Genomic DNA, 25009 nt, shown 5'->3' with positions numbered 1-25009 from the left:
TATCTTGGCAACTAAAGCAGACAAAAAAGCAAACAATATTCTATAGGAAACTATCTTCTGTTGATTCAGCAAGTGCAATGCAGAAGATAACCAACAAATTGGACACTCTTCCAGACTACCTCCCTACACCAACCCACCTCCAAATCCCTCTACTTTCATAAACTGCTGCCTGTTCTGCAGCTACAAAGTAGTTTGTCCTGTGCAGTGCAAGAAAAATATTAATTTCAGAGAGAGAGATTTTTTCCAACCCTCTAAATAAACAAATAACTAATCAGATAACTGTTTCCTTCTCCTAAGAAAAAAAAAAGCTAATTTAATGGATTATTTTTCTCACTCAACATAAAATGTCGGTTCTGGCAATTGTTTTTAACATCAAAATATTGAAAAATGTCTTCTTTGCAGTATCACGTTACTATTTGACAGTTTTAATCATGAAAGTCATTAACAGAAACTATCAGCTTTGATTTCTTATTTCCACCACATAATAAAAACAAATAAAAATCAGCATAACTAATGTAAGTGAACACAACAAAGCTAAAGACAAGCAGGGTGACTGAGTACACAGACACTACTTACTCAGGCATATTGCTGTGTGCACCCACAAGTTAAAGCTATTAAACATGAAACCATTAGAAGTAGTTACTATACTGGCTGGATGTTAACATACCACGTTAAGTTCTTGATAGGCTATTTTAAAAACAAGACCAAAACATGCACACTAGAATAACAGCAAAACAAAGTCATATCAAGTCATGTTCTGTATTCGCCCCATACTTCAGAAGTATGTAAAGGCACTACAAGACAGCAATGACTACGGCCACCCACAGCTAAGAGGGACAGAAGGGCAGCCTTCCTACGGCCAATTTCGGACAGTCCCTGCAGAAGCGTCTGTGCTCATTTAATCTGTAACTGCCTTGCGGCTGTGTGCAGCCACCTCTGCTAGGGCTGCTGGCCCCTGGGTAAGAGACTAGCACGAATCTCCCGAGTATCCTTTCTCTGCTACCATGCAAATTCAGTCAACTGGGTTAAACATCCTCAGAAGGGGTTTAGGCTAAGGCCAGATGAAAAGCTCCTCTCGTGCAGCCACCGCTGCCCAGAGGGGGTTCCCCGAGGTGGCTGGCGGAGAACACCCAGGCAGTGACTCCGTGGGCTCCAGGACCGGGGCTGCACCCGCCAGGTGGGGAGCCACTGACATCCTAGACCCACACAGCTCTTTCTGCAGTGCACCTCTGATCATGGCTCAAGTCTTAACACAGAACTTCACCGGGTGTTTTTCTCTCTAAAAGGTATTGTGCTACTTTTAACATTTTCTTACACAAAACTTGTTCTTACACAAAGTAAAATCAACAGAGCCACGCATTTCACAAAAATCAAGTCTTTACCAGAAGGGACCCTACCAAAAGATTCAGGGAAAACAATGCCTTTAATGCACGAATAAATAAAGGCAAGAAAACTAAATTATCGGTAAATAATGCTATGGGGCACATTTCTGGTTTTGTAAGTGCATAAACGCTATGATCTTCAATATTTTTTAAATATTTGCTTCAATTATAGAAAAAAATACGTAACAAATATTCTGTATACTACACACACTACAAAATTATGTAGTGCTCAACAGTCATACTGTTATCCAATAGTCGAAAACTTGAGTAATCAAGTTCACCTTTCTTACAACTGAGATGAAAACAAAGTCCTGATTCTCATTTACATGAAGAGTTGCTGGCACTGAGTAAATTCCCTCTATTGCAAACAAAAATCACAAAAGGAAAGCTAGTCTAATACTAGGTGTTTCTATTAAAGTGATTCCAGTGCAATCTTCTAAAATGACCAGGATTAAAATTAAGGTCGGATATTCTGTTTTCTATAACCAAAGGAGGCAAGAAGGATATCCAAAGGGGAAGAAAACCCAAAAAAGTCTTTTATGTCTCAAATGAAATATTTAAATATTCCATTTAATTGTTGAAAGTATCCTCTTCAGTTCTTGCACAACGATACGTATCTTTACATGTCTTCATCTGTCTCATTAAGAAAGCAGATTTTGTTTGAAATTATCTAACATGAAAAATACTAAGTCTATTCATAAAACAGTATTCTATATTTTTATTTTTCAAACAGCAAGTGACCACATTTAAAATGCATCATTTGCAAATATAAATTATCAAACTATTAGTTTAATTAAAAATAAAGCAAAAACATAACTTCCCTTAGTATCACAATACATAGAAGGGTATTATAAACCCAAAAAGACTAAGTTAACCATTAAGAAAACAATAATGTCAAAAGTGATGAAACTCATTAAATCACTTAATGAATAAATCAATCCTAATACAATACCATTCACCATGATTATGTAAAAAAAAAAAAGAGCAATCTTTCATTGTATTATACAGATAAAACAATCCAATCCTTCATGCCACATTTTGTAAACCATGATATAAATTACACTCACAGTCAAATGAACAGGAAGAGTAAATCCCAAAATATTTTAAGTTGCTTTTAGGGCAGAAATAAAGGCAGAAATAGAATAATTTAAAATATATCAAGTTTAACCAAAAAAATTCATTTGGTCAAGCCTGCTATCCAAATAGTTTTGTTTCCTGCAAAACTATTTTTGTCTTTTTTGAATTATGAAATTTAAATGTTTCTTTTACATATTAAATGTAAGTGATGTGTTGAACTACATTAAATCCTTTTATACTTGTGTCATTTTTGCCAGGAGACCTAAACATCTTTCATGTACCTACATACCCACACACACACACACACACTCTTGATATCAGGAAATTCCTCATTTCACAGGAATAAAGACAGACTCACGTACTGATTTCTGTCAGAAACATAAGGAATATACAAATTCATATTTTTCAGGTTCCTACAAAACCATCTCTCACCTATATACATACTTTTACTGATGGACTCAGGTTACGGTCTTTTGTCTGATAATAAAGGGACGGAATAGATGTTGTGGGATAAAGAAATACTGTATAGTCATTGAAATAAACCTGTTATCCTAAATTTATCTATATGGATTGTGGTTTTTTTTAATTAATTGAAATACAAAGAAGGCATACGGACTTCAGGAAAATAACACTATATCAGAAAATGCACTGTAACGGTGTTCCACTATATATATCATCAGTTTTTTCATAACACAATTTCTTCTGTACACTATATTTTGTACTAATTTCTCTGTCTTCAAATTAATCATATTTCCAGATCCAATTCAGCACTACATAGTATGCCTTCAAAATAAAAGGAGGTCACTTGCTTTATTGAATACCAAGTTCCCTTCCAGACAGCATTAAAAGAAAGACAAGACTACACAGACGAAGTCCAGTATAATTCATTTCTGACAATGAAAATTTCAACCCCTCATACTGTTGCAAAATTCCTCCTACTGAAATGCTTTACTACAATAATAATAATAATAATAATAATAATAATAATAATAATAATAATAAAAAGCATACATTACATATAAAAGATACCAGTGTACTAAAAGTGACAGAAGTGGACTAGCAAATCCTTCAAAGCACATATTATATAAATGACTAGCATTTAAAAACATTTTTTTTCTATAAAATGTAGGTCATATACATTTATAAATTGGGGGTGGGGGGTTCTAAAGCAGTGATGACTGTTCAAATAGTTATGCTGCTCTGTACAGTCTAATACCTATTCAATTCAAACTATAAGTTTGACGTCTAGTTTATTTATCGGAATAAACCCATCTCATCATCTCATAGCTCATAATTTGAAAAATACGCAACTCAAATGGAGAGGTGACTTGTAAGTTCACTGTTTATCTGCATATGAAATAAGAAGAGAACTACTCCTTTCTACTGGAGGCCCAAGTCTCATCAGTTCAGTATCAGGACTTAAAGACTCCAAATTTAAGTAGAGGAATTGTCAGGAATCAGCACAGAAGCAGAATAGTATCTCTCATCCTTTAGAGACACAGCTATTCAACTTTTGCAGTCTTCCTCATCTTGCAGAAGTGCAGCCAAGCCATTCATTTCTTACTCAAACTGTGTACAGATGAAGCCATAGATCTAAAGACTGTCCCCTCTGTGACTGAAATTGTGCTGTGTAAACAATGTTATATACTCCAGCAGGAGGACATTTGAATTTATTTATAAAAAAATGATTAAGAATATTCATTAACTCAAACAAGGCTATTAACTCCCAAAGGTATTTTTGGAACTTATCCGTGTGCTACTTGTAAAGTTAGCACTGTCATGTATTATTGCTTACAAACAGTACATCATCATATGCCTTCTAACAGAGCGGTACTGTGATCAGTTCATATGTATTTACAGGCTTTTTTGTTTGTTTTTTAAACAAGCTATAAAAACATTACATACTTTACAGACAATACAAATACTCAAGTCAAACAAATGGAATGCATAACAATAAGAAACGTCATAAAGGAAGACTGACATAAGTCCTTGATTGTCAAGACACATTTATATTTATATATAAACTCTAGCTGTGCAGAATCAGAGATTCAATCATAGGTACATCATTATTTGATAAATCATATTTACAGCATGATATTGCATAAAAAAATAAAATAATGTTGTTTACACAATATTACCTTTCCATCCATTGGATTAAGGAAAGCAAGAAACAACTCTTAGAAATGTTTGCTTGCCTCAGTTTGTGTTTCCTACCAAAAGATGTAATTTTAAAAAGGAAACATAAGGTTTTATATGCCGAGTAGAGCAAAAGCAACTACAAATTTATTTCCCTGACACAAAGCAAATGAAAATTGAACAAAAGTTTAAATTTTAACTTAAGGACATGTCTTTTCATTAGCAGTAATACTTTCTTAGTACTTGTCCTTTGCAAAGTGAGTTTTAGCTAAATGCATTACATGCCTAACAAACATGCATTACCGTAAGTTGAATGAACTTTCAAAGTTACAAGGCTTCATTTTAGTAAAACATTTAACACTAGGAAACTGTAACATTATTCATTTGCTTCAGTACCAACCATGTAATTTGAAAGTTCACATGTGTACTGGTACCGACTGCATAAGCATATTTCTGCCTGTTAAAATTTCCAAACGGATTCCCAGGAGTACTAGGATTTCCCCTGCGATTTGTAATGGTATTAAAACAAGCAAACAACGAAGAATAAAAATCAAAGATCTCAAAGCCAAGAAAATCTAGTTAGCAAATATACATACATAAAGTAATCCAATGCTGCAAAATTCAGAGTGGATTCATCCAAATATTCTGGTTCATTTCAAATAGTTACTACGTATGATACAAATACTATAAAAATATTCTGAACAAGCATGGAATATAATGTATCTGTCCAGGTGGAAAGTTTTCATAGGAGAACATGAATACTTTAGAATAAACTCCAAAAGTTACAGTAGAACCCCAATAATTCGCAGCAATACCTTAGAAACCCTTTACAAATTACAATTTTGAAAATAGTGAAGAAGCAGGCAATAAAAGCAAGAATGTCACATCACAAAATGTACTTTTTTCATTTATTTTGACAACTGTAATTTAGTTTTCAATACTTCTTCTACCTCCCAGTATACTAATATAGATTCTGTAGTATACTTGGGTGAAGTAGTACAGTATTACTAATATGAGACCTCGCTACAGTACTTTTTAGACCATTGCAGAGAGGCGGGGAAGAGACCATCGGGGATGTATAAACCTATAGGATGCTCTGATTAGCGGTCAGCGAATTAGCAAGATTTTACTGTACTTCTCAATTAACAATGGAAAGCTCCCATCATCCAAAAAATTGACAAGTACAATATAAAAATAATACAAGTGTTATTTCACGTGAATACTTTCTTGTTCTATTGTTTTCTTGAAACACAATTTTCCTAAAGACAACACTAGGAGACACAAGATCATAAACATAGTTCTTTTATCATCCAATTTAAATTGTTTATGTTGTTATTCGTAAACCAACATACAGTGATACACATGGTTAATCCTTCTCCCCAAACCTTGTAATTTATGATTAATTCATTCTCAAATCAAATGAAGAAAATGTAAATGCCTATTAGTATACCATTACAAGCTGATTCCTTCATTGTCTGTTATATTAATGGTAAAACATATCAAAGGATTCATGCTAAAAGGGACACTGTCAAGTAATTTAGGACCAAAATATGGCCTATTAATATGTGCGTATATATATACACACATATTGTGTGTATATATATATAGTTTGGTAATAAATGTCATCAATTTCCTCTTTTTTTAAAATCATCATTGCTCTATCACTAGGAGATATCCCCAAAAAATTCCACCTTACACACACACACACATTCAGTGCTTGCATGACCTTTAAGTAAGAACGTCTGTTGTTAGCTCTGTGGAATATAAATGCTCACCCCAGCCTTACGCTGACCGACTGAACAGTATCAGTACAAGAACAGAACAGAAAGCCAAAGTCACTTTTTTCCAGACATACAGAGAAAACTAACAAAAATGAACACTGACCAGATCAAAATGAAGAGTGTGCATCTGTAGCAGATTAAAAGCAGCAAAACATGAGCAGTGGAAAATGTTATTAAATAATGTAATTATTAAACAAGCAAGAGCTTTTTACATAGTTAAACCTCCCAGAACTACATACACACTTATTCCAGAATAAAAGGGCATGTACTCAGGAAATCATAGCAGTATATTTGGTTAACTCCTCCAGTACAGAAAGCTTCAAGCATCAGTGGATCAACTACTCACACCGCTTTAGTTGTACATGTGGAAGAACCCTACGAATAGTCCCCGTGGGCTAGACGGGGACTTCACAACCTGTCCTAAGGCACAGAGTACAGCAGTAATGGCTCAGCAGCAGGCTAGGGAATGAGCTGCAACATAAGGAATACCAGTTCCTCATCCGACTCCCACTTTGCTCGGGGGAAGAGCAAGTTCCTTCACTCTGTACAATAGCTTGCTCACTCACGCACCCAAGCAGAGATTCCTAAGTGTGAAGATGGCATGGAGCAAGAGCTACTCCCTTCTACTCCTCAGTCACTTTCTCACAGCAGAGTATCAATGCAGTAACTTTTTAAAATAAAGCTGAGTCAATCTCCTTCAGGAGAAGCAGGCTTTATTCCTCTTACCTCCCTATGGGGCCAGAGAAGTGCAGTAATAATCTAGCCCTTTTGTTTTATTTTGGCTTTTGCTGCTTGTTGCATTTAACCAATAGTACTATTAATGGCCATCTACGTGCAATAACAGGACATTAGAACAAAGATGCCAACACAGTATTATTCAGGCAGCACAAGCTAGGATGTCGTGGAAATGAAACACTGAAAATGAAACATGCGTTACAAGAGGTGGCTTCCTGGGATATAGGGGCCATAAGTATTATGTCTGTGCAAACTAGAACAGAAAGTCAGAAAACCAAACTGACCATAAAGGAAGAAAAACAGAGACGTGAATCAGTTTAAAAACATTCTTTCAAAGAAATTTGTTTACATGTATCATTAATAACCCATAAGGAATTTACTATTCTCCCTTGATGCTCATTCTTCTTAACTCAGGGCCAAATATTCAGACAAAATTCCTGGTAAGTCATAGCACACTGAAACACCTTCCTATGTTATACACAGAGACAATCAAAACAGAACCTGTTTCCTTATACAACAGTACCAAGAAAGAAGTTTATGTAAATTGTATTTCTTGTCAATATAAGAAGCAAGCTATGGATAACAAATGCACTTCCTCCCTCAACTGTACCAAGTGAAGTTAGTGCTGTAATAGTGATACCGTAAGGGAAAAGAGACAGAGTGGGATCAGTTTCCTAGTAATGAAAATTAAGAAAAATATTGCTACTGCTTTGGAAAGAGGTGGGAACTGTTGTATGTCCTACTCAAGTCCCGTCTTAAAAAAGACAGGATGTATTTTAGTCCCTTGAGACACAGTCTCTTCTCCTAGCTGATGGCTTCATCTGAGAGATACCAGCTAGCAATAGTGCTGCAAAAGGATGTATGTAATCCTATTAAAAAAACAAAACAAAACATATACATACATACCTATATATACATGTGGGTGTGTGTATGTGTGTGTGTTTTTCCCTGGTTAGTCAGCCTACATTAGGCTTAAACTGCCTTAAACTACCAGACAGTGTCCCTTTAGGGAAGGTGCAATAGAATGAACATACAGTTCAAAAATCTGTAACTTGTTAACTTAAACTACACAATAGTTATGCTACTCAAACCTTACCACCTTAAAAATGCACACAGAACTACTTATCGTACCATACTGCATACTTCAAGACAAAGTACTATTCAAAAAACATATTCATGGTACAGGGATAATCTTTGTAGTTTATTTATACTGTGAAATGCAACGAAAACTTCTGATCACTCGCCTATGCCGAAAAAAGAAATCCTGTTCGCTAGCATTATTCAGCGGTTTTGGTTGGTAAAATTGTAACGACTTTCACTAAGCAAACGCTAAAAAGATAGGGAATTTGAATGCCCACTTTTTCAGCTTTCGGGGATACTTCAATAAATGTAATGATCTGAATTTTCAAAATTCTAGACAGAGAATTAAAACAGTTTTTACAGAAGCTAAGAATACCCAATCTCAATGTATATTGAAAAGAATAATTGGAGCTGTACGAGATGAAAATGATGCAACCGTATCAAACCTAAAAATCTAAAAATGGTTTTATTTTTTGAGAAATCAAAAACTATCAAGTTGACTAAGTGCTCTATGTTAATCATTATGAGTATGTAGGGTAGGTACAATTAAGCTTTTAAATCTTGGAATACACAGTTTGTGTACGCATTATGCAATTGGGAATGTCATCTACAGAATATTTTAACTAAAACTTCAAAATCTTGATATCTGTGTATGAAAAAGTCATTAAAAAGTTACATCTAGATTCAGCTGTACAAAGAAATACACGTTATTTCAGGAATGAAGTAAAGGCTTTAGCAGTTAGGCATTTTGCTTAAAAAAGTGTTTAAAGTATTTTAAATTAATTAGACTTTTAAATAGTAGAGTTAGTCTATCAGAATTCATTTTTTCCTCCAAACACAACTCAAGGTAATGCAAAGCAGAAATAAAGGGCACATGGTCTAAAATTATTTTTGAGAGAGATGGAAGAAATATTATTTTTCTAGAAAATGCCATCTTTTAAAGCCATATTTGCTTGACTTTGAAACTTATTGTTTATTCTGTGTGTTTAGTACATGTTGATTCCCTGCTGAAGAGCAATGACTATGCTGACAAGCTTAGAAATGACAATATGAATAGTATCAGACAATAAACTGTCCTCCCAAAGCATACAAGGAAACCGGTAAGGAAACCGTCATGGGGGAAAGTCTTACCTGGGGATTTTGTTTATTTTAAATTTCATAGAAGGTAAAATATTTTCTGGATTCAAACAAGTGAATAATAAACTGCCTTTGATAGGGGCACCAACATCAGGCAGTTCAATGACTGGTGACTAACCAAAAAAAAAAAAAAAAGAAAAAAAAAAAGAAAGAAAGAAGCAGTTACTGGTCTTGCTAGTATCAGCTTACTTTTGTTTTAACATAGCGCTCTTAAAAGCTGTACAGAACTCCATCTTATACAGAGCAACCCTCTTTTGACAAATGTGTTCTAAAGTGCCAGTATTATTTACAAAGATTTCTTAGCCAAAAGTCTGGCCCGTTGTGGCATCAGGTGAAGAAGTCATCCCAGCTCTGCTATCATTTACATTCACCAAGGGAAATTCTGGGAAATCAGCACTTGTCCCTGGTCCCCGAAGGTTCACCTGTCCATTGGCAGTGCTAAACTGAGATGATATTCCAGCTCTTGCCCCATGGTACTGAGCTCTAAAGGGCTGCTCAAAGGAGCCAATTTGATATGCTTGATGAACAGGCTGTGCCTCTGCTTTCTTCTGAGAAGTTACTTGATCCAAGAAGTCCTGTGTAGAGGAGGAAGAAGAATGATTTGCCTCATCACCTGAAAAGGGAAAAGGGTGCTGCGAATCACCAACCATTAGTCCAAAATGAGACTTGTCTGGAGTTGTTCTTAATGGAGAGTTCATTCCCGATCGAAAGCTATTGACGGGTATAGACGTGTAGACCTTCTCCATGGAAGGAAATGCTGGCTGGGTTGTAAGAGTCTGGTTATCAGTCACAAAATTAAGGCTCGGGTTGTTCAAATAGGCATCATTTTGGCTAGTTCTGTCCAAAGCTTGTTGTAAAAACTTTGAATATTCTTGTAACATACTAGCTTTATCTGATGAGGAAGCTTGAGAGCTTGTTCCAACTGTCTCAGATTGGGTGACCTCAGATACTTCAGAAGAATTGATTGATATACTGGAGGTCACCTCAGTGTCAGCCACACTGAAAGATATCTCATGTTGTCCATTAGCCTTGTGTGAATAATGATCTAACAGAGTTTGCAGTACCTCATCTGGAATGACATTTTTGTCATGGTTACCTTTAATTTCAACATTGAGTGCCTGTGTGTCTAATATTGAGGCTGTAGCAGTTTCATCAATGACACTGGCCACAGCTGCCTGTGTTACTGAAGGTTGAGATGCTATGGTACTTACATTCAAGGCATATTCTCTACTGTTATTACTAGCTGCTTGTAGATACCTCTTTTTCTTTAAAAACTGCATTGCATCATCATAATTAGTGCTGCTGTGTACAGGTTTACTGGGCCCTTCCTGTAATGTGTCAACTTGATCAATGTCAGCATTACCTTCAGAGTCCAGTAAACTTTGTTTATCCACAAGATCAAAGGCATACTTTGAAACCTTGTTGTCTTCATATGTGGATAAAGGTGAAATGGTTTGACTTTGCTCAAGTGGCTGTTTCAGACTCCTCTTGCTGTTAACTTTTTTGAGAACAAGCTTAGGTGGGTGTATTTCTCCAGAATTTGCTTCTTCTAAGTGCGTCCCACTGACTGAAGAATGTGGCATCTCAACAGCATATTCCGCTACCATATATTCATCTTTTACTTTCGTACTAGAAGAGTACAAAGGCAAATAGTCATTTTTGTCCTTCTTCTGTTCTGATTTATCTGTACTTTCCTTATCCCCAGATTTTGTTTTCTCTGTTTTCTGCCTTTTCTTCTTTGGCAAGGAGCTGTCTTTCATAGGCGTAGAGAAACCAGAATCTTCCTCCGATGGCAAAAAGCCAACTTTGGTGGCACTTCTGTTCGGTTTCTTGTCGCGGTTCTCATGGCACATACGTTTATGTTTCAGCACACGATCAGTCCTGGAGAAATACTGCAAAAGATATATTTTTTTAAATTATTATTATTATAGAAAAATAAATATATTAGCAGAAAGAAAATAAACCTTTCATTCTAACAAATTTACTTGATAATTCATCCACTTTACTGACTTCTAATGAAGTGTCAACCAACAGTATGTAAAGAATAAAATCAAGCGCAGACAGTTGTGCCTCTGCTCCACCTGTGCACCAAGACTGCCCACCTTAACAGAAAAAACATTCTTTATACATTTATTTATATGCATATGACTACAACACCTGGAGAAAGTCCTATCTGTACTACTTGGGAATTGACTGGTGTTTTGTTTTTTAATTGCGAAAGATTTCACTAAGTCATCTTACCTGCAAACAATATTCACACTGGTAAGGCTTCTCTCCACTGTGAGTTCTTTTGTGCCTTTCCATGTGATACTTCTGAATAAACCTCATACCACATTCATCACAACGAAATGGCTTCTCACCTGATAAAAAACACGTAGCAATATTAATCTAAAAAAATAAATCAATGTTCTTTCATACAATTACCAGGTCAAATACTACATTCTCTATTAGAAGTAATAAAGAAGAGGACTTAGTCTCTTACTATTGAAAAATAACATAGGGCTTGCTCACATCACTATTTTCACAGGACTCAGTAGCTGATGCTTCAAAATTATTGTAAGCTTTTACACTAAAAACCTTTAAAACTAATTCTCTCCCCCTCTTTCTAATGTAGGTGCAGATATCCATCTTAAACCTAACAAATGAAGAACTACAAAGATAGCCTTCCTAAACTGCTGCTACATGGGGGGTTTTTTTAGGGCAGAAGATTGTATAAAAATACCTCAATTCTCTCACCAACTCATTTAACTGAAGCTCATCCCTTCTAGAAGATAATTATGCATTTCCAAGCTTTTAATTTAACATTTTTGTAGGGTACTCTATTTTCCATATTTTTTTTCCCTTATATGTATTTAGAATTTAAATAACTGCTCTGAAAAAAATCCTAAAATTTTGGTTAGAACCCGAATTTATTTATTTTATTTTAGCTTTTAAAAAATAATTAATTAAAAATATTTTATTTTAAAAATTAAGCTGAAAACAAGAAACCTTTGTAGCTGAACTGATGCTGGCAAACTCACAGGTTTTTCTGTTTGGCTGTTTTATTGGTTTATTTTGGTTTTTACTTTCATGAAACATTTGTTCAGACAATATTCATTGCCCTGAATTCATCTTCAGTTCTCCCCTCATTTTTCCTCACAAAGAAGCCCTGCAATGATCCTTTCAGAACATGTAGTAACTCTAGCTTTATATATCTTCTAACTTTTGCCTTACATCTTCCCTCTGATAATTTTTATTTTCTAGGTTTCTCTGACAAAACCTAAAAATTCCAAGTGCATTGAAAAGCTAGGTTTGCTTTTACAAAAGTTCACTATTATTTAATAGAACTCACCCTGAACAACAGTAATCTTTCCCCTTAATATTTACTATGAAATCTTTTGAATTGACAGAGAGATCAGGGATTGTCTTGGCAGCATCTGTCAACATCCTCTTTGTTCTGGATACTGTACTGCACAGATTTTTGGGATATTAACCACCTATCTTCTGTTTCCAGAAATATGCAGACTATTTCTATTTTTCTGAGGTAGTTTTATTCTTTAAAATTATTTTATTAACTAATTTTATTAAATTATTACTAATAATTAATTATTAAAATGTTAATACATTTTATTATTTAAAATATTGTTAGAGTGCATATTTTCCATTTAGAATAGAGATATTTAGCCTTCTACGAATGGAAATACGGTACCTTAAAATATGATGCCAGTATTTATAGAAACTCGAATGGAAAATATCTATATCACCCACGCATTTGCTCCTAGTCAGATCATTAATGCCCAGAGTTTCAACCTTCTTAATTCCAAGCAATTTCTAAATCTCTCTCTTTGTAAGCCTATGCCCTATTTCCAATTATTAATTCTTACCTCTCCATGTGGCTTCTCAGCCAATCCCTTTCTTGGATTAAATTATTCCAATTTATTCTCTCCTAAACCAAATTATCTCCTCTCCTAAGATCTCTCAGCTTCCATCAGTTCTTTTTCTACAGGCTCACAACCTCAGAATCCTAACCCTTCTTTCACATTTAGTCAGACTAACTTTTACCATTTCTTCCTTATTAACAATCACCATGAAATTTTGCTTTTTTTCAGCACCCTTTATAAATTGTAACGCCTATCATATAATCCTCTCTAGTACTGTCTATAAACAAATCCTCCTCTCTGGCCTATTTCTTAACTTTCAAACTCCAGTGTCATTCTTTATGTTCTCTTTATTCGTTAGGCACCCTTACTACTACGGTGTTTTACTTGCACCAAGCCTGTTGAGACTTTCTGAATCAAATTCCAATCCCTATCTTCACTTTTAAAGAAGATGAGGCAAGAGGTTTAGGTCTCGTTGTTCTAGTTTAATACACGGGAACCCTTCCATTCCTGAAGACAACTACTTAATCCTTGTTACTTACTGTTTTCTTTCCCTTTGCTCCACTATTCTACTCTGTGTTTCTTTTAAGTCGCCCCTTTGAGCAACTCTCCTTACATTGTCTGGAAGTTTGCTTTCATATCTTAACCTTTTTTTAGAGAAAGGAGCAGCTGTTTGGGATGAAAACTATCCTGACCTTACAGAAGCCAAACCAAGTCAGAGAAGCAAGACAGCTCAGTCCTGTTCTAGCTTTGAGCAGCCCTCTAAGGATCTATCCCGCTATCCCAGGAAGGCTCGAATGCAGAACGCTTCATTGACAGACTTACCTTCAGCCTTATACCAGTTCCTGTAACTGAATGGTCACAGAGTTCCTTAACATTTGTCTACTTGAGCTGGCTATTTACTGGCAGCAGGCTCTCCCAGCTATCTATTCCCTTTTCAAGGCTTGAATAGGGCCAAACAGGGCTTCTGAGGTTTTTCGTTGGAGAGCACTACCACCACCAGCTATTTTGGAGACTTTGAGAGTATATAGGAAGGCACTGCTGGCCATGCTCCAACAGGAAGAAAAGTTTGGGGACACTGCCCTTGAATTACTCAGTACAACACAGAAAATAATATTTTTCAGTAGAATTCCAGAACACTCTGAAAGTAAGATTAAGAAACACTTTGTGAAACTGATACCATACTTAATTCTTGCTTCAATCTTCATAAGGGAGATAATATTAGAAAAATATTAAAAATTAATATGAAGATATGCTTCCTATAATAATTTCTTCCTAGCAGAAGTCTGAAACTTCAGATGCCTTCTGAAATTTTGTTGTACTTTTCAAACAAGAGCTATTGCAAATGGAGGAAATCATTAATAATAACCTTGCTAATGTAGGGAGAATCCAGGACATATTTTTCTGAAATGCCTTGGTGAGTGGGAAAGAATCAGATGTAGAAAAAAAAAGTCAAAATTTAAAAATACAATACAATAATTATATGCATTATTTACGAAAACAGCCTATGTTTTGCGTCTGCATTGGAAATCTATTAAAACTGAGCAATAGAACTATTTATAAAGTGTAGTACAAATACTGTGTGTATGAAGGCTGTAACAATTATAAACCCCCAGGCATTTTAAAATCTAAACAGACAAAATACAAATTATAAAATACCAAAGAAGGCAATAAAAAAGCAGCATGACTGAATAATAAGGCACTTGAATTGTTAGCCCAAATATTGCTTTATTTTTTAAAAATGTAATCTCATTTGTTGTGTTTAAAAGGGAAAGTAGGGTGGGTTACGGAATTAGGACACATGAATGCATGAGTGGGTAAGGTGTATAGAAACATCTCTAAGCAAAAAGAAAGCAGAGGTATTTGGCGGGGGGGAACGTTCAGCATCTTCATGAGCCTAGTAAACTCAAAATATGAAAATATTTGTGCACCAATGACTCTTCCCTCTCTTACAACTGAAATGGTGATTTTCTGTACCATTAGTGACAAGTTTAGCAGCAGGGTTCTAGCACTGCTGCCCTCCTCTACATACAATTATTTCTAGTAAGTGAATTTTGTATTAATGCAATGTCTACTTTTAGATGCAACTATTTAATTATTTACACAGAATAAGGCTGTTCATTGATTGCTTCGTAACTCCCTCAAAACATTTCATTTGAAGGAGTGGTTCACAGAACCAAACTCAAATCACACTGAAACTAGCTGGAGCACCTGTAAATTCAGGGCTTGTAACAGGCATAAAATGGGGCTTCTAAGTGTTACCACTGTCTTCAATTGGCTTAAAATAAACTGGAAAATTTGATAAACATCTTTAAAAGAGTAAGAAACATCTTGTTCTTCATCAGTGTTTTGAATACTGTACAAAAGCTGGTGCTAAAAGTGGTCATTCAGAGAGATAAAAATGCAAAATAAAAAGAAAAAATACAGTATTGAATTTATAAGGAATACTTCTTAAAAGAGTATGAATACTACAAAGAGAGCTTTCCTTTACTTCCATCAAAGTGAAACACAGACCCACTGCTCACTGTCTGGTGAGAGAAGCAAGCTGAAAATTCAGGTTTTCTGGATGCGTTCAATTATGCAGTCCTGAACAACAGAGTAATGCTACACAAACAGCTAAGGCCCAGTAGTGAATATTGTCATATAGAAGTGAAAGCACAGACAGGTATGTAGAATGCCAATTAGCTGTACTATAACTGGGCCAAATCAAAATTAAGCAGTAGTCAAATACTTGCTAACTAAATGGAATTCAAGAAAGCTTTTTCCACTCCTGGAAGCTGGGTCTTCCATGTTTTCTCCTAACCAGCTACTACTTGTCACCTAGGAAAACACTCATAATTCAACAATTTAAACACAATCGCCATCTTCAATTTCCTGAGAAACAACCAAACTGTACCTCAGGATGCTGAGGAAAGGAGGAAAACATAGTTATCTAAAAAGTCAGATAACAATATGGTTAATTTGTTAAATGGCAGCTTATTCTCTGCTAAACAAAGACTAGTATATGTAAGAGCTGGCAAAAAAACCTGCAACTCCACCACACCCTCCCTCCAAAGCTTACAATCAACACAGAATTCTCATTAGAGCTAGCAATTGAATTTAAAAAGATAATTACATCCATTTATAAAATATTTGCAGTCAAGCGTTAAGTAACTATATTGCCCAGACTCTCATTTTCAAAGCCACATACAGGGAATAATCCTCATTTAAAAAAAAAAATCTTCTGAAAAATGTGAAGACCGCACTTAAATTTTTGCCCCCTTTTTTTTTTTTTTGGGGGGGGGGGTTGGTGGTGGGCAGATAAGACGGAAGAGTGAATGAGCATTCTTTTCAAGAATAGTATATACACAAAGTGAAGGCAGCATGGTTCACCAATTCAGAGCCAGAGGAAAGACTAGGAGCAGAACAAAGACACTGGACAGAAGAATGGAGGACTCTTCTGTGGCTGACTGGCTGAAGGAAACCTACTTAGTCTGGACTCATGGCAACCTAGGATACAAAAATCCCATAAACAACAGGGCATTTGTGCATGTAACTCCCTGTACACTGCTCTGAAAATTCATTTTGCAGAGTTTTTTCTCCCTCTCAACTCTTACACATGCACACACTGCACTGCGTGTTAGTAGCTTTCATATCCATTTAAATGCTACAGCCAAGAAACACTGTGCACATTCACCAGCTCTGCTTTTCTGAAAAAGAGGCTGAGAAATTGGCATCCAGTCCAAAGGGACCATATTACAAAATATTTAAAGAGGGATTGAAAGGCCATGCACCAAAATGCCAAAAACCCGATGAAGCCAAACCTGTTAAAGAATGTGGTTTTGTGCGGTGCAAGAAGATACAAAAATAAACATGTATAAACTTTAACTCTCTTTGGCTTAAAACTTCGGGCCTTATTTGACCTATATTGCATATTTTGAAACTAAGGCTCTTATTTTTAGAACAGTTCTGAATTAAACCTTTCAAAAAAAAAAAAAAAGTGAAAAGTAAAGCTGATACTAATACCTTTGGGGTTAGGCATTTTGGCCATTTTAGTCCTGGCACTTTTCCATCAAATTCCAAAATAAATAAATAAATAAATAAATAAATCTACTGAAATGTAATTTGGAAATCCCCGTTATCTGAATTAACTTGATACAACTAAAGATAGAACTGCTTAACAAACCTTGACTTTTATGAATGCACAAACTTCAGGATTTGCTACTCTGGGTTTATTTATAGAATACTACTTTCAGATTTGCTTACTAGAGTTTATACTCACTTTACAGCCAAAGAAAAGTGGAGCAAGTCGAAAGCACAAAACTAATTTATTTTTAAAAGTTTTATAACATCTGGTAAGTTAAAACAAACTACAACAGGGTTTTAGGCTGAATACTTATTACCAGAAACCTTGCCTGAGTGGGGAAACAGTTTTTAAGCACGCCAGTAAAGATACTCAAGGCACTATACTCACCAGTATGAATCTTCTCATGCCTCTGTAGCAGGTACTTCTGTATGAAACGCATGTCGCACTGACTGCACTGAAATGGTTTTTCACCTTGAACAATATAATTCCACATCCATAAGTTAATAACTACACACTGTTGTTTCGGATAACTACTTTTGAGGAATATTAAAATGTCTATTAAAAAACCAGCATCTGAGCGAATTCCAAAAATACTCTAATACCAAAAAACATTAGCCTTACTAAGTATATGAACTGCAGAATTCTTTCCATGATCCTAAGAGTCACATTAAGACTAGCACGGAAGAGTGATCTGAAATGGCTGTAATTTCCTCACGAACAAGATCAATCACGATGCTGGCATAAGACTGCATTCAGGATACTGGCAAGCTATTATAATAGTAAGTACCTTTTTCACTTCTCCGAACCAGAGAGATACCTCATCAGGCAAATAAGCAGCCGGAGCACATTTTACAAAGGGGTCAATTTTGGCACTTAGGCTACAAGTCAACCCATTACTTTCTGATAAAGAAAGAAAAGAAACCTTGTAAACAGCTAGGTCTTCAGTTTATTAAACATACGTTGATTTTTTTTTTCTGGTATTCTTTTGACACTTTGGTGCATGGAATCTCTAAGCTTAGATGCCAAGTTAGCTACACTCTTAAAACTGAAATTCGCATAGAGCTGAAAACATTTTTAACATAAGTAAACAACTCTTTATATAGTAGAAAAGACAAATTTGAAGTCAAGCAGTACCTGTATGAATGAAGACATGTCTCTGTAAATGGTAGTTGGTTCTAAAGGCAGCATTGCAATGCTCACAAACATGAGATTTGTGGGTTTTCAGACCAAGTGATCCATCCTCATTTATTGTAAGGATCTATTTTAAAAAGAGTAAAATTTGTTCTCACACTACCCTCTAAAGATGTCTTATTAACTACAAAAAAAAAAAAACCATTAATTTTTTCGATGCAGAAAATTTAAATATTTCAGGTAAAACAATGCTAATTGCTACAAAGCTATGTGTTAGGCTTTTAGTATACATTTCCAATTGCAGTCCAATCCAACTTGTGTCTCGTGTATTAAGAGACATTTCAACAGGACGGAGACAAAAGCAGCTCATGGAAAATCAGCTTAGAGCTCCCCTATTCACAGCTGAGTCACTTTATATGCTACTGTTTACTTTGTCCGTCTGTTGGAAAGGATGCAAAATAACCAAACCACCTCTGGGCACTGAACCATGGATAATCATATTTTAAAGCAAAAGTGAAAAGTTACATTCTTTTTTCAAATCGCGATTGTTAATGTTTGCTAAAAGGCATTAAAACTTATCCAGGATAGTCATATAAATTATCTATACCTACATAATACCAATAGTCTCGGAGACAAAATTATATTTTAAAAACCAAAACCTCAAAGCCAAACAACCAAGAAAATAGTATTATTCTTCTCCCCTTTCAAGTTTTTCACTCAATAAAATATTGCTCACTCAATATCCACATTAGAGCATCTCTTTGACGAATTCAACTTGCCACACTCAATTGCTTTGCTGTCAAACAAAGCTGCTATTTTCATATAAAGTTGAAAAAACTTAAATGAAAAAAAATTGCACCATGTCTACCTTATTCAATAAAGCTTATCACAGGTTTTCTCTAATTTGTCAAAAACAAAAAAAACAAACCCCAAACTCTCTACTATCTCTGGCAAGAGAATAAGAAAACCAGTAAACAAATTACATTTCCAAAAGTCTTACTTAACTGGAAACACAACTATAAAGAAGAGCTTAAGTAACCTTAAGTAAAACAGTTTAGTCCCTTGTTATTAACAAAAAATAAAAGTCTGCTGGGGAAACACATCTGCAATTTGATTAGCTACACTGTTTCAGGTTTTATGGTAATGACAGTGATGAGAAAGAGAGAGTCAATAACTGAAATCGTATCTATGCAATAGCAGCAAATACTGTAAGATCTACTTAAACAATTTTTAATTCTGCTGCATCAAAACTCAGCAAGAGTGAAGGTCTCAAGCTAACAAATTCTTGTGCATTCACTCTGAAGGACAAGCACATTCATACGTTTGTAAGATTGGTATGTTACAGCTCCAGTAAGTCACAGATACAGACAATTATAAAAACTCTGTTCTGTAACAACATACAGCTAATGAAACACTGACTGGTTATTTAAAATAAATTTAAATACATGTTATGAAATGTTTTTCATATAGTATATTGAAATTTTAAAATAATTGTGCAGAAAATACACTTAATTTCACGGTTATCCTAAACCTGGGCTCTTCTACTGCATCCATTCATTATACCACCTCTTAAAGGAAGAAAGTTAACTTTGTCAGTGCAGTTTTCCTAATAAAAGCAACAAAAAAGCTTGCGCATGTGTGTGTGAGAGTGCGTGTGTGTATGCGTGTGTACATGTGTTTGTGTGCATGGAAGAGGGAAAAGTAGACAGGATTCATAAAAGCTATTGACTTTTTATTTATAGGATGACTACGTTAACATAAAATAAAATTTAAAATGTTTCAGTATGTTAATTGACTTCCATTTGTAAAAGTCCCAGCTGCTGTTTGGATGGAAAACCAACTCCATTACTCTGGGAATACTAACTTAAACTGCAGTAGGCTCTCACCTATGTCAGTCCTTCACCTTCTTTCTGCCTTTCTACACTGACAAGTTTGAAAAAAGGGGAAGAGAGACTGAAAAAGAACCTGTTTAACAATTCTCCTGATCATTTTTCAATCTTTTGTCATCTCAGAAGACTAACGCTGACAGATTGGGAGATAAAAAGGAAGCATGCAAGTGTATGTCTGTAGACAGAGGGACACATGCCTCTCCTACCTTGCCATGTTTCCATGGAAGTGATCTGTGGAGGTACTCAACCTATATCTCCTTTTTCTGTCAAAGCGAGAAGTATCTTGATGCACAGGATTTGGAACTTGCTTCCACACCCAATCTGAAACAATTTCTCGACTTTCCAAGAATACTACAGGTGCAACCTAATTTGACAGTGCTTTGAGGAGGACTGAGGGGTCCCACTCCCAGGGCAACAAAAAGGAGGTTTTGGAGCTTTTCTTGGTGTTAAGGTCAGTTTTCCTTCAATGTATACACAGTCTGGGTTGATTTCAGAGTAGGCTTATTTTAATGCTGCTGTGTGACCATATATAACTGATTTTTGCCTATCAGAGCAGCCTGTATATGTTCTATTTTAAGTCTGAAGATTAATACTGATTTGGGGAATTACTAGAAGATATAACAGTGCTACCTCATGAGGTGAAATGATTCTGGTTTTATCTGAAGTGCGTCTCAATAGAAGAAAATTGTTTTCAGACATACAGGGATACATACTCTTCATGAATGGATCTACAAAACAAATTTTGAAGTAACAAACCAGCAGCTATGGTTAAGAATCTTTTGATATAAATAAATACATATATGAAGATGATTATGACCACAGGAATATTCCCTACTGGTAAATTTTTTTATATATATTAGTAAACTTTTTAGAATTTTCAAAACTACCATTTTAGACTTCTTTTTAAAAACTTTTCACTACTATGCATAAAGCATATTAAATTATCAGGCTCACAGAAAGCACAACTATTATTAGATAGATACAGAGTAATGATTTATAAATTGTCTACAAAGCTACTGACTCATAATTTAAAAAAAAATATTTGGAGAGAGAACTGCCTGGAGAGACCGATGTTAAAATATGTCAAGGGTTCATGTTGCTAAAAGGAGTTCAAAGAAAAACACTGTTATATCAGGTTTTGTTTTGGGTCTCTGGTGAACTTCAGAACTGCATCTTTACTGAGCAAACAAACAATTTCCAGCCTAACTACTTCAAATGCTAATGAAATTAGTCATAGTCAACCAAATCTTCAGGTTCTTTTAATCTTGGTTTTGCCAAATCAATGTCTTACTTTTGCTGGTGAACGCTGTTTTCTTTTCTTCTTTTTCTGCAAATCTACTGGCTCTCGTATTTGTTTTTTGTCTCGTTTCTGTTGTTCAGATGCATCAGTAAAGGTAATTTCTTGCTTTACACTGATCTGTTAAGATACCAAGTGCCAGTTTCAGGTAAGGTTCTCACTACAGAAAAGCAATTTTTCAATTTTAGAAGATGACAAACTGCTGAAACAGAAAACCTTTTTCTAAGGGAATTGTCTTGTGGCTTCATTCTTTCAGAAATTTAAGTGAAAGGAATAATAAGTATCTTAAATAAAAAGGGCATAGTTAATTTCTACAGAGACATTTTGATGTATCCTTTCATTCATCTCCCAAAGTCTTTTTTCCTTCTGACCTGTGGTGATTTTGAGATCAGTTCTTGTATTAAAATCACTTCCATCTGTAAAACCATTCAGTTTTCATACCTATTTTACTTTAGTCCATGTGTTGTCAATGCAAGATTTAACGGAATAGTTTAGTATATATTTAAGACAGAAGTATTTTTTAAGAAAACAAGAATAGTGCTAATGAAGTTTTTTCCAAAAAATAATCTAATGTAAACTTTAATAAAGAGCATGATACTCTTACATTTTTCTAATGCCTGAATCACCTGATCTACAGCTAACAGAGTAGTGTTTTAACAATGCTACCTTTCTAAAGATTATTCTTCGTATACAAGGCTATCTACTTTTAAAGTCCTGGTAATTATCCTTTATGTTTGAAGGGTAACAGTGATGATGTGCTGCATTAACAGACAGATGCTCTGTTTTCAAAAAGGAAGTCATCTATATTCTCTCTGGGAAAGCTGAAGTACACCTTCTATGAGATATCAAGGAGGGGCATATTTATGGTCATGTATGAAGTGTCACAGTCCAACCTGCAGTGTGAATGCAATTGCTAAGCGTCCGCATACTTTGAAAACATACAAGATGCTTCCTATAGCAAAAGGAACTAGATAGTACTATGAACAGCATAAACAGTATGCACCTTTTAATAACACTATTTATTCTGGTTTGTAGTTACCCTTGAACATTAAATATATTTAAAAGAGCACATTTTAACGCATTAATTCTATGGTAACAGCCTGCTTATAAAATATTTATAAAACAGACACTTAAAGATTATACTTAATTGGCAAAATTTATCCACAGCCAGAGGCAAATGACATTTTCATAAATAGCATCCATTCATAAATATTTTGATAATCAAAATCAAACAAGCAATTAATAGATTCTTGCCAGAGTAGGATTAGACTACCAGATCAAGCTTCCTAGTAATTTCTCCAATATTTCACAAAGAAATTGCTTACAGGGACATTAACAGCATACTGCAGCCCTTGAGGAAGTCTATCTTGCGTATCCATGTCATCATCATTTTTTACCGTCTCCTCATGGACCATGAGTTCATCATGTGAAATCATCTCTTGCTGTCGAAGTTCACTTTCCTGTAACACTTCATCTGTTGCAAGAATTTCTTGGTGCGCCATAGTCCGATCTTGAAGCACTGCCTCTTGCCGTTCTCCCGATACTCCAGACTGGTCAGGTACTGCACCCATCCCTACCATAGCCCTGGATGACTGCATTTGGTCTATGCCACCACATTTAAGAAATAATCCTCCCAGCTTGTCTTCAATGTTCATTCTTAAGTGCAATAACCTACAAAGAAAGTTTTAATAGTAAACATCTACAATTGGTGCTCTTGCTTTAAATTTTTACTTAAAAACATTTTATAAGAACTCAGTCAGTATTCAACATATACACATGCATTCCTAAAATTGATATCCAAATAAAAGCAAAAAGTTGGCTATCTTGGTTCAACATGAAAAGATTCTCCTTTCACACACATGTATGTGTACACAAATGAACACTTTCAGATAAAAAGTTTCAAATCAAAGTGCCTTCTGATTACTGGCAAAATTCTGGTAATTAAATGATAGCTAATTCCTCCTTCTCATTCCTTAGAAAACCTTTTTTTCCTGTGTGCCCTTTTTATTCTGTTCCCTTTTTCCATTTTTACAAATGCCTCTTTCATATTGGTCCTGTTCTCCCTACTTCCTTGTCCTTTAAGTGCCCTTTCACTACTACTACCTCAGGGCATACTGTAGCCACTGGAACATCTTAATATCCACAAGAGAGAAAAGGCAACTTTCTGGCTAAAGGTATATGTCAAAGAAGGACTATAGAGAGGTCAAATCTGTTTATTAAAAAGGCATTCGCTTTCACACCCACTAAGCAGGAGCATTAGTCAGGAAATATGAATTCCTGTCATGAATAGCAATACCATTACATTCACATGATATACAGATAGATAATAAAATCATAATATTCCAACAAGTGTCATAGCATTATTAATTGTTTTTTAAAATAGGGCAGCAGGCTTTTGTGAAACTGAAAGTGGCAGCATCTACTTATTCTACTTATTATTATACATGCAAGGCAGTCCTAAGATTCTTCTTCTCCTTGGCATACTGCATGTCCAGTCACAGCAGTCAGCCTCCTTCACCCTATTCCCCAGGCCCGTAACTTCTACCCATTCCACAGTGCTCTGGTCTACTCCTTCAGACAGACAGACATCCTTCCTCCACCCCTCTGTCTCCCCACGGCTGAAGGGCAAAGGCTATACAAAGGCTACAGCAGACACAGGGATGGGAGCAGAGGCACGGCGGAGCTGAACAACATAGAGCAGGCCTAGCCAGAGCACAAGACTTGGGGAGTATTACGACAGCATCAGCACCTTTGATTTTGATGCATTCAGAAATACGACATAACTGTGATGTTGGTATATTGCTAGTCATCAGCTTCAAATTCTGCCCCCCTAAGAATGCAGTATGGTGAAAGGCTCCATCTCCATTTCAGTTTTAAATCAGAGGTTATGCATCTTTCCCTGCAGCTGTCGATGACAACTCAAACCAAAGAAATCAAGTGTCTCTGCCTAGAATTGGCAGGGCCATCACCCTGCAGAACTGCACCACTATAACCCCCTGCCAGTTTAACAGCCTGCCAATGTGCAAAAAGACTGGATCAAACGAATGTACATGAAATGTTTAAATTGCCATTTTCAGTTTGATCCATTTGATCACTTTCCAAATAATTTTTCTTCACCAGGAAAATCTTTTGAAAATTCTTGATGTATCTTAAACATTTGTGAAGATTTGTTTATACCAAACTACACTGAGTTTACAAAATAAATAGTGGTCTTTCTTCAGGTGAGATCCTAGAGTACTTGGTAGGAATGCAAACCACCAGCAGAAACAGCTGAAAAAGATCTCAAAGTTTTGCTACATTATACTTTGTTTCAAACACTACTATTAGTTCTTAACCTTCTGAAAGTAAAATTCACTCAATTTCTTAAAAAAACAAACAAACAAAGAAACAAACCAACCGCCCACACACCCCAAGAAATAAAAAAAAGTGCCCATTAACACC

General features: G+C 35.4%; 1 protein-coding gene across 4 annotated transcripts in view; it reads right to left on the bottom strand.

Moving 5' to 3' along the window:
- Window positions 1-2208: 2208 nt before the first annotated feature.
- Window positions 2209-25009, bottom strand: part of ZNF148 (zinc finger protein 148) — a 41438-nt gene continuing 18637 nt past the window's right edge. For 2 of the 4 annotated variants that reach the window (XM_072874222.1, XM_072874223.1), the window contains exons 2-7: window positions 22894-23239; window positions 21563-21688; window positions 18386-18509; window positions 17639-17722; window positions 11570-11688; window positions 2209-11220 (exon numbers count right to left, since the gene is read on the bottom strand). In XM_072874222.1, coding sequence (XP_072730323.1) covers window positions 9628-11220; window positions 11570-11688; window positions 17639-17722; window positions 18386-18509; window positions 21563-21688; window positions 22894-23223 — 2376 coding nt within the window. In that variant the 5' untranslated portion in view covers window positions 23224-23239 and the 3' untranslated portion in view covers window positions 2209-9627. Of the gene's footprint in view, window positions 11221-11569; window positions 11689-17638; window positions 17723-18385; window positions 18510-20901; window positions 21000-21562; window positions 21689-22893; window positions 23240-25009 lie in introns of those variants that run through there. The other 2 variants (XM_072874225.1, XM_072874224.1) reach the window with 2 other exon arrangements.

This window comes from Ciconia boyciana, chromosome 10 (assembly GCF_034638445.1).
Source record: "Ciconia boyciana chromosome 10, ASM3463844v1, whole genome shotgun sequence".
Classification (NCBI taxonomy): domain Eukaryota; kingdom Metazoa; phylum Chordata; class Aves; order Ciconiiformes; family Ciconiidae; genus Ciconia; species Ciconia boyciana.
The sequence above is the reverse complement of the archived record's forward strand: the minus strand, read 5'-3'. Positions and strand labels throughout refer to the sequence as shown.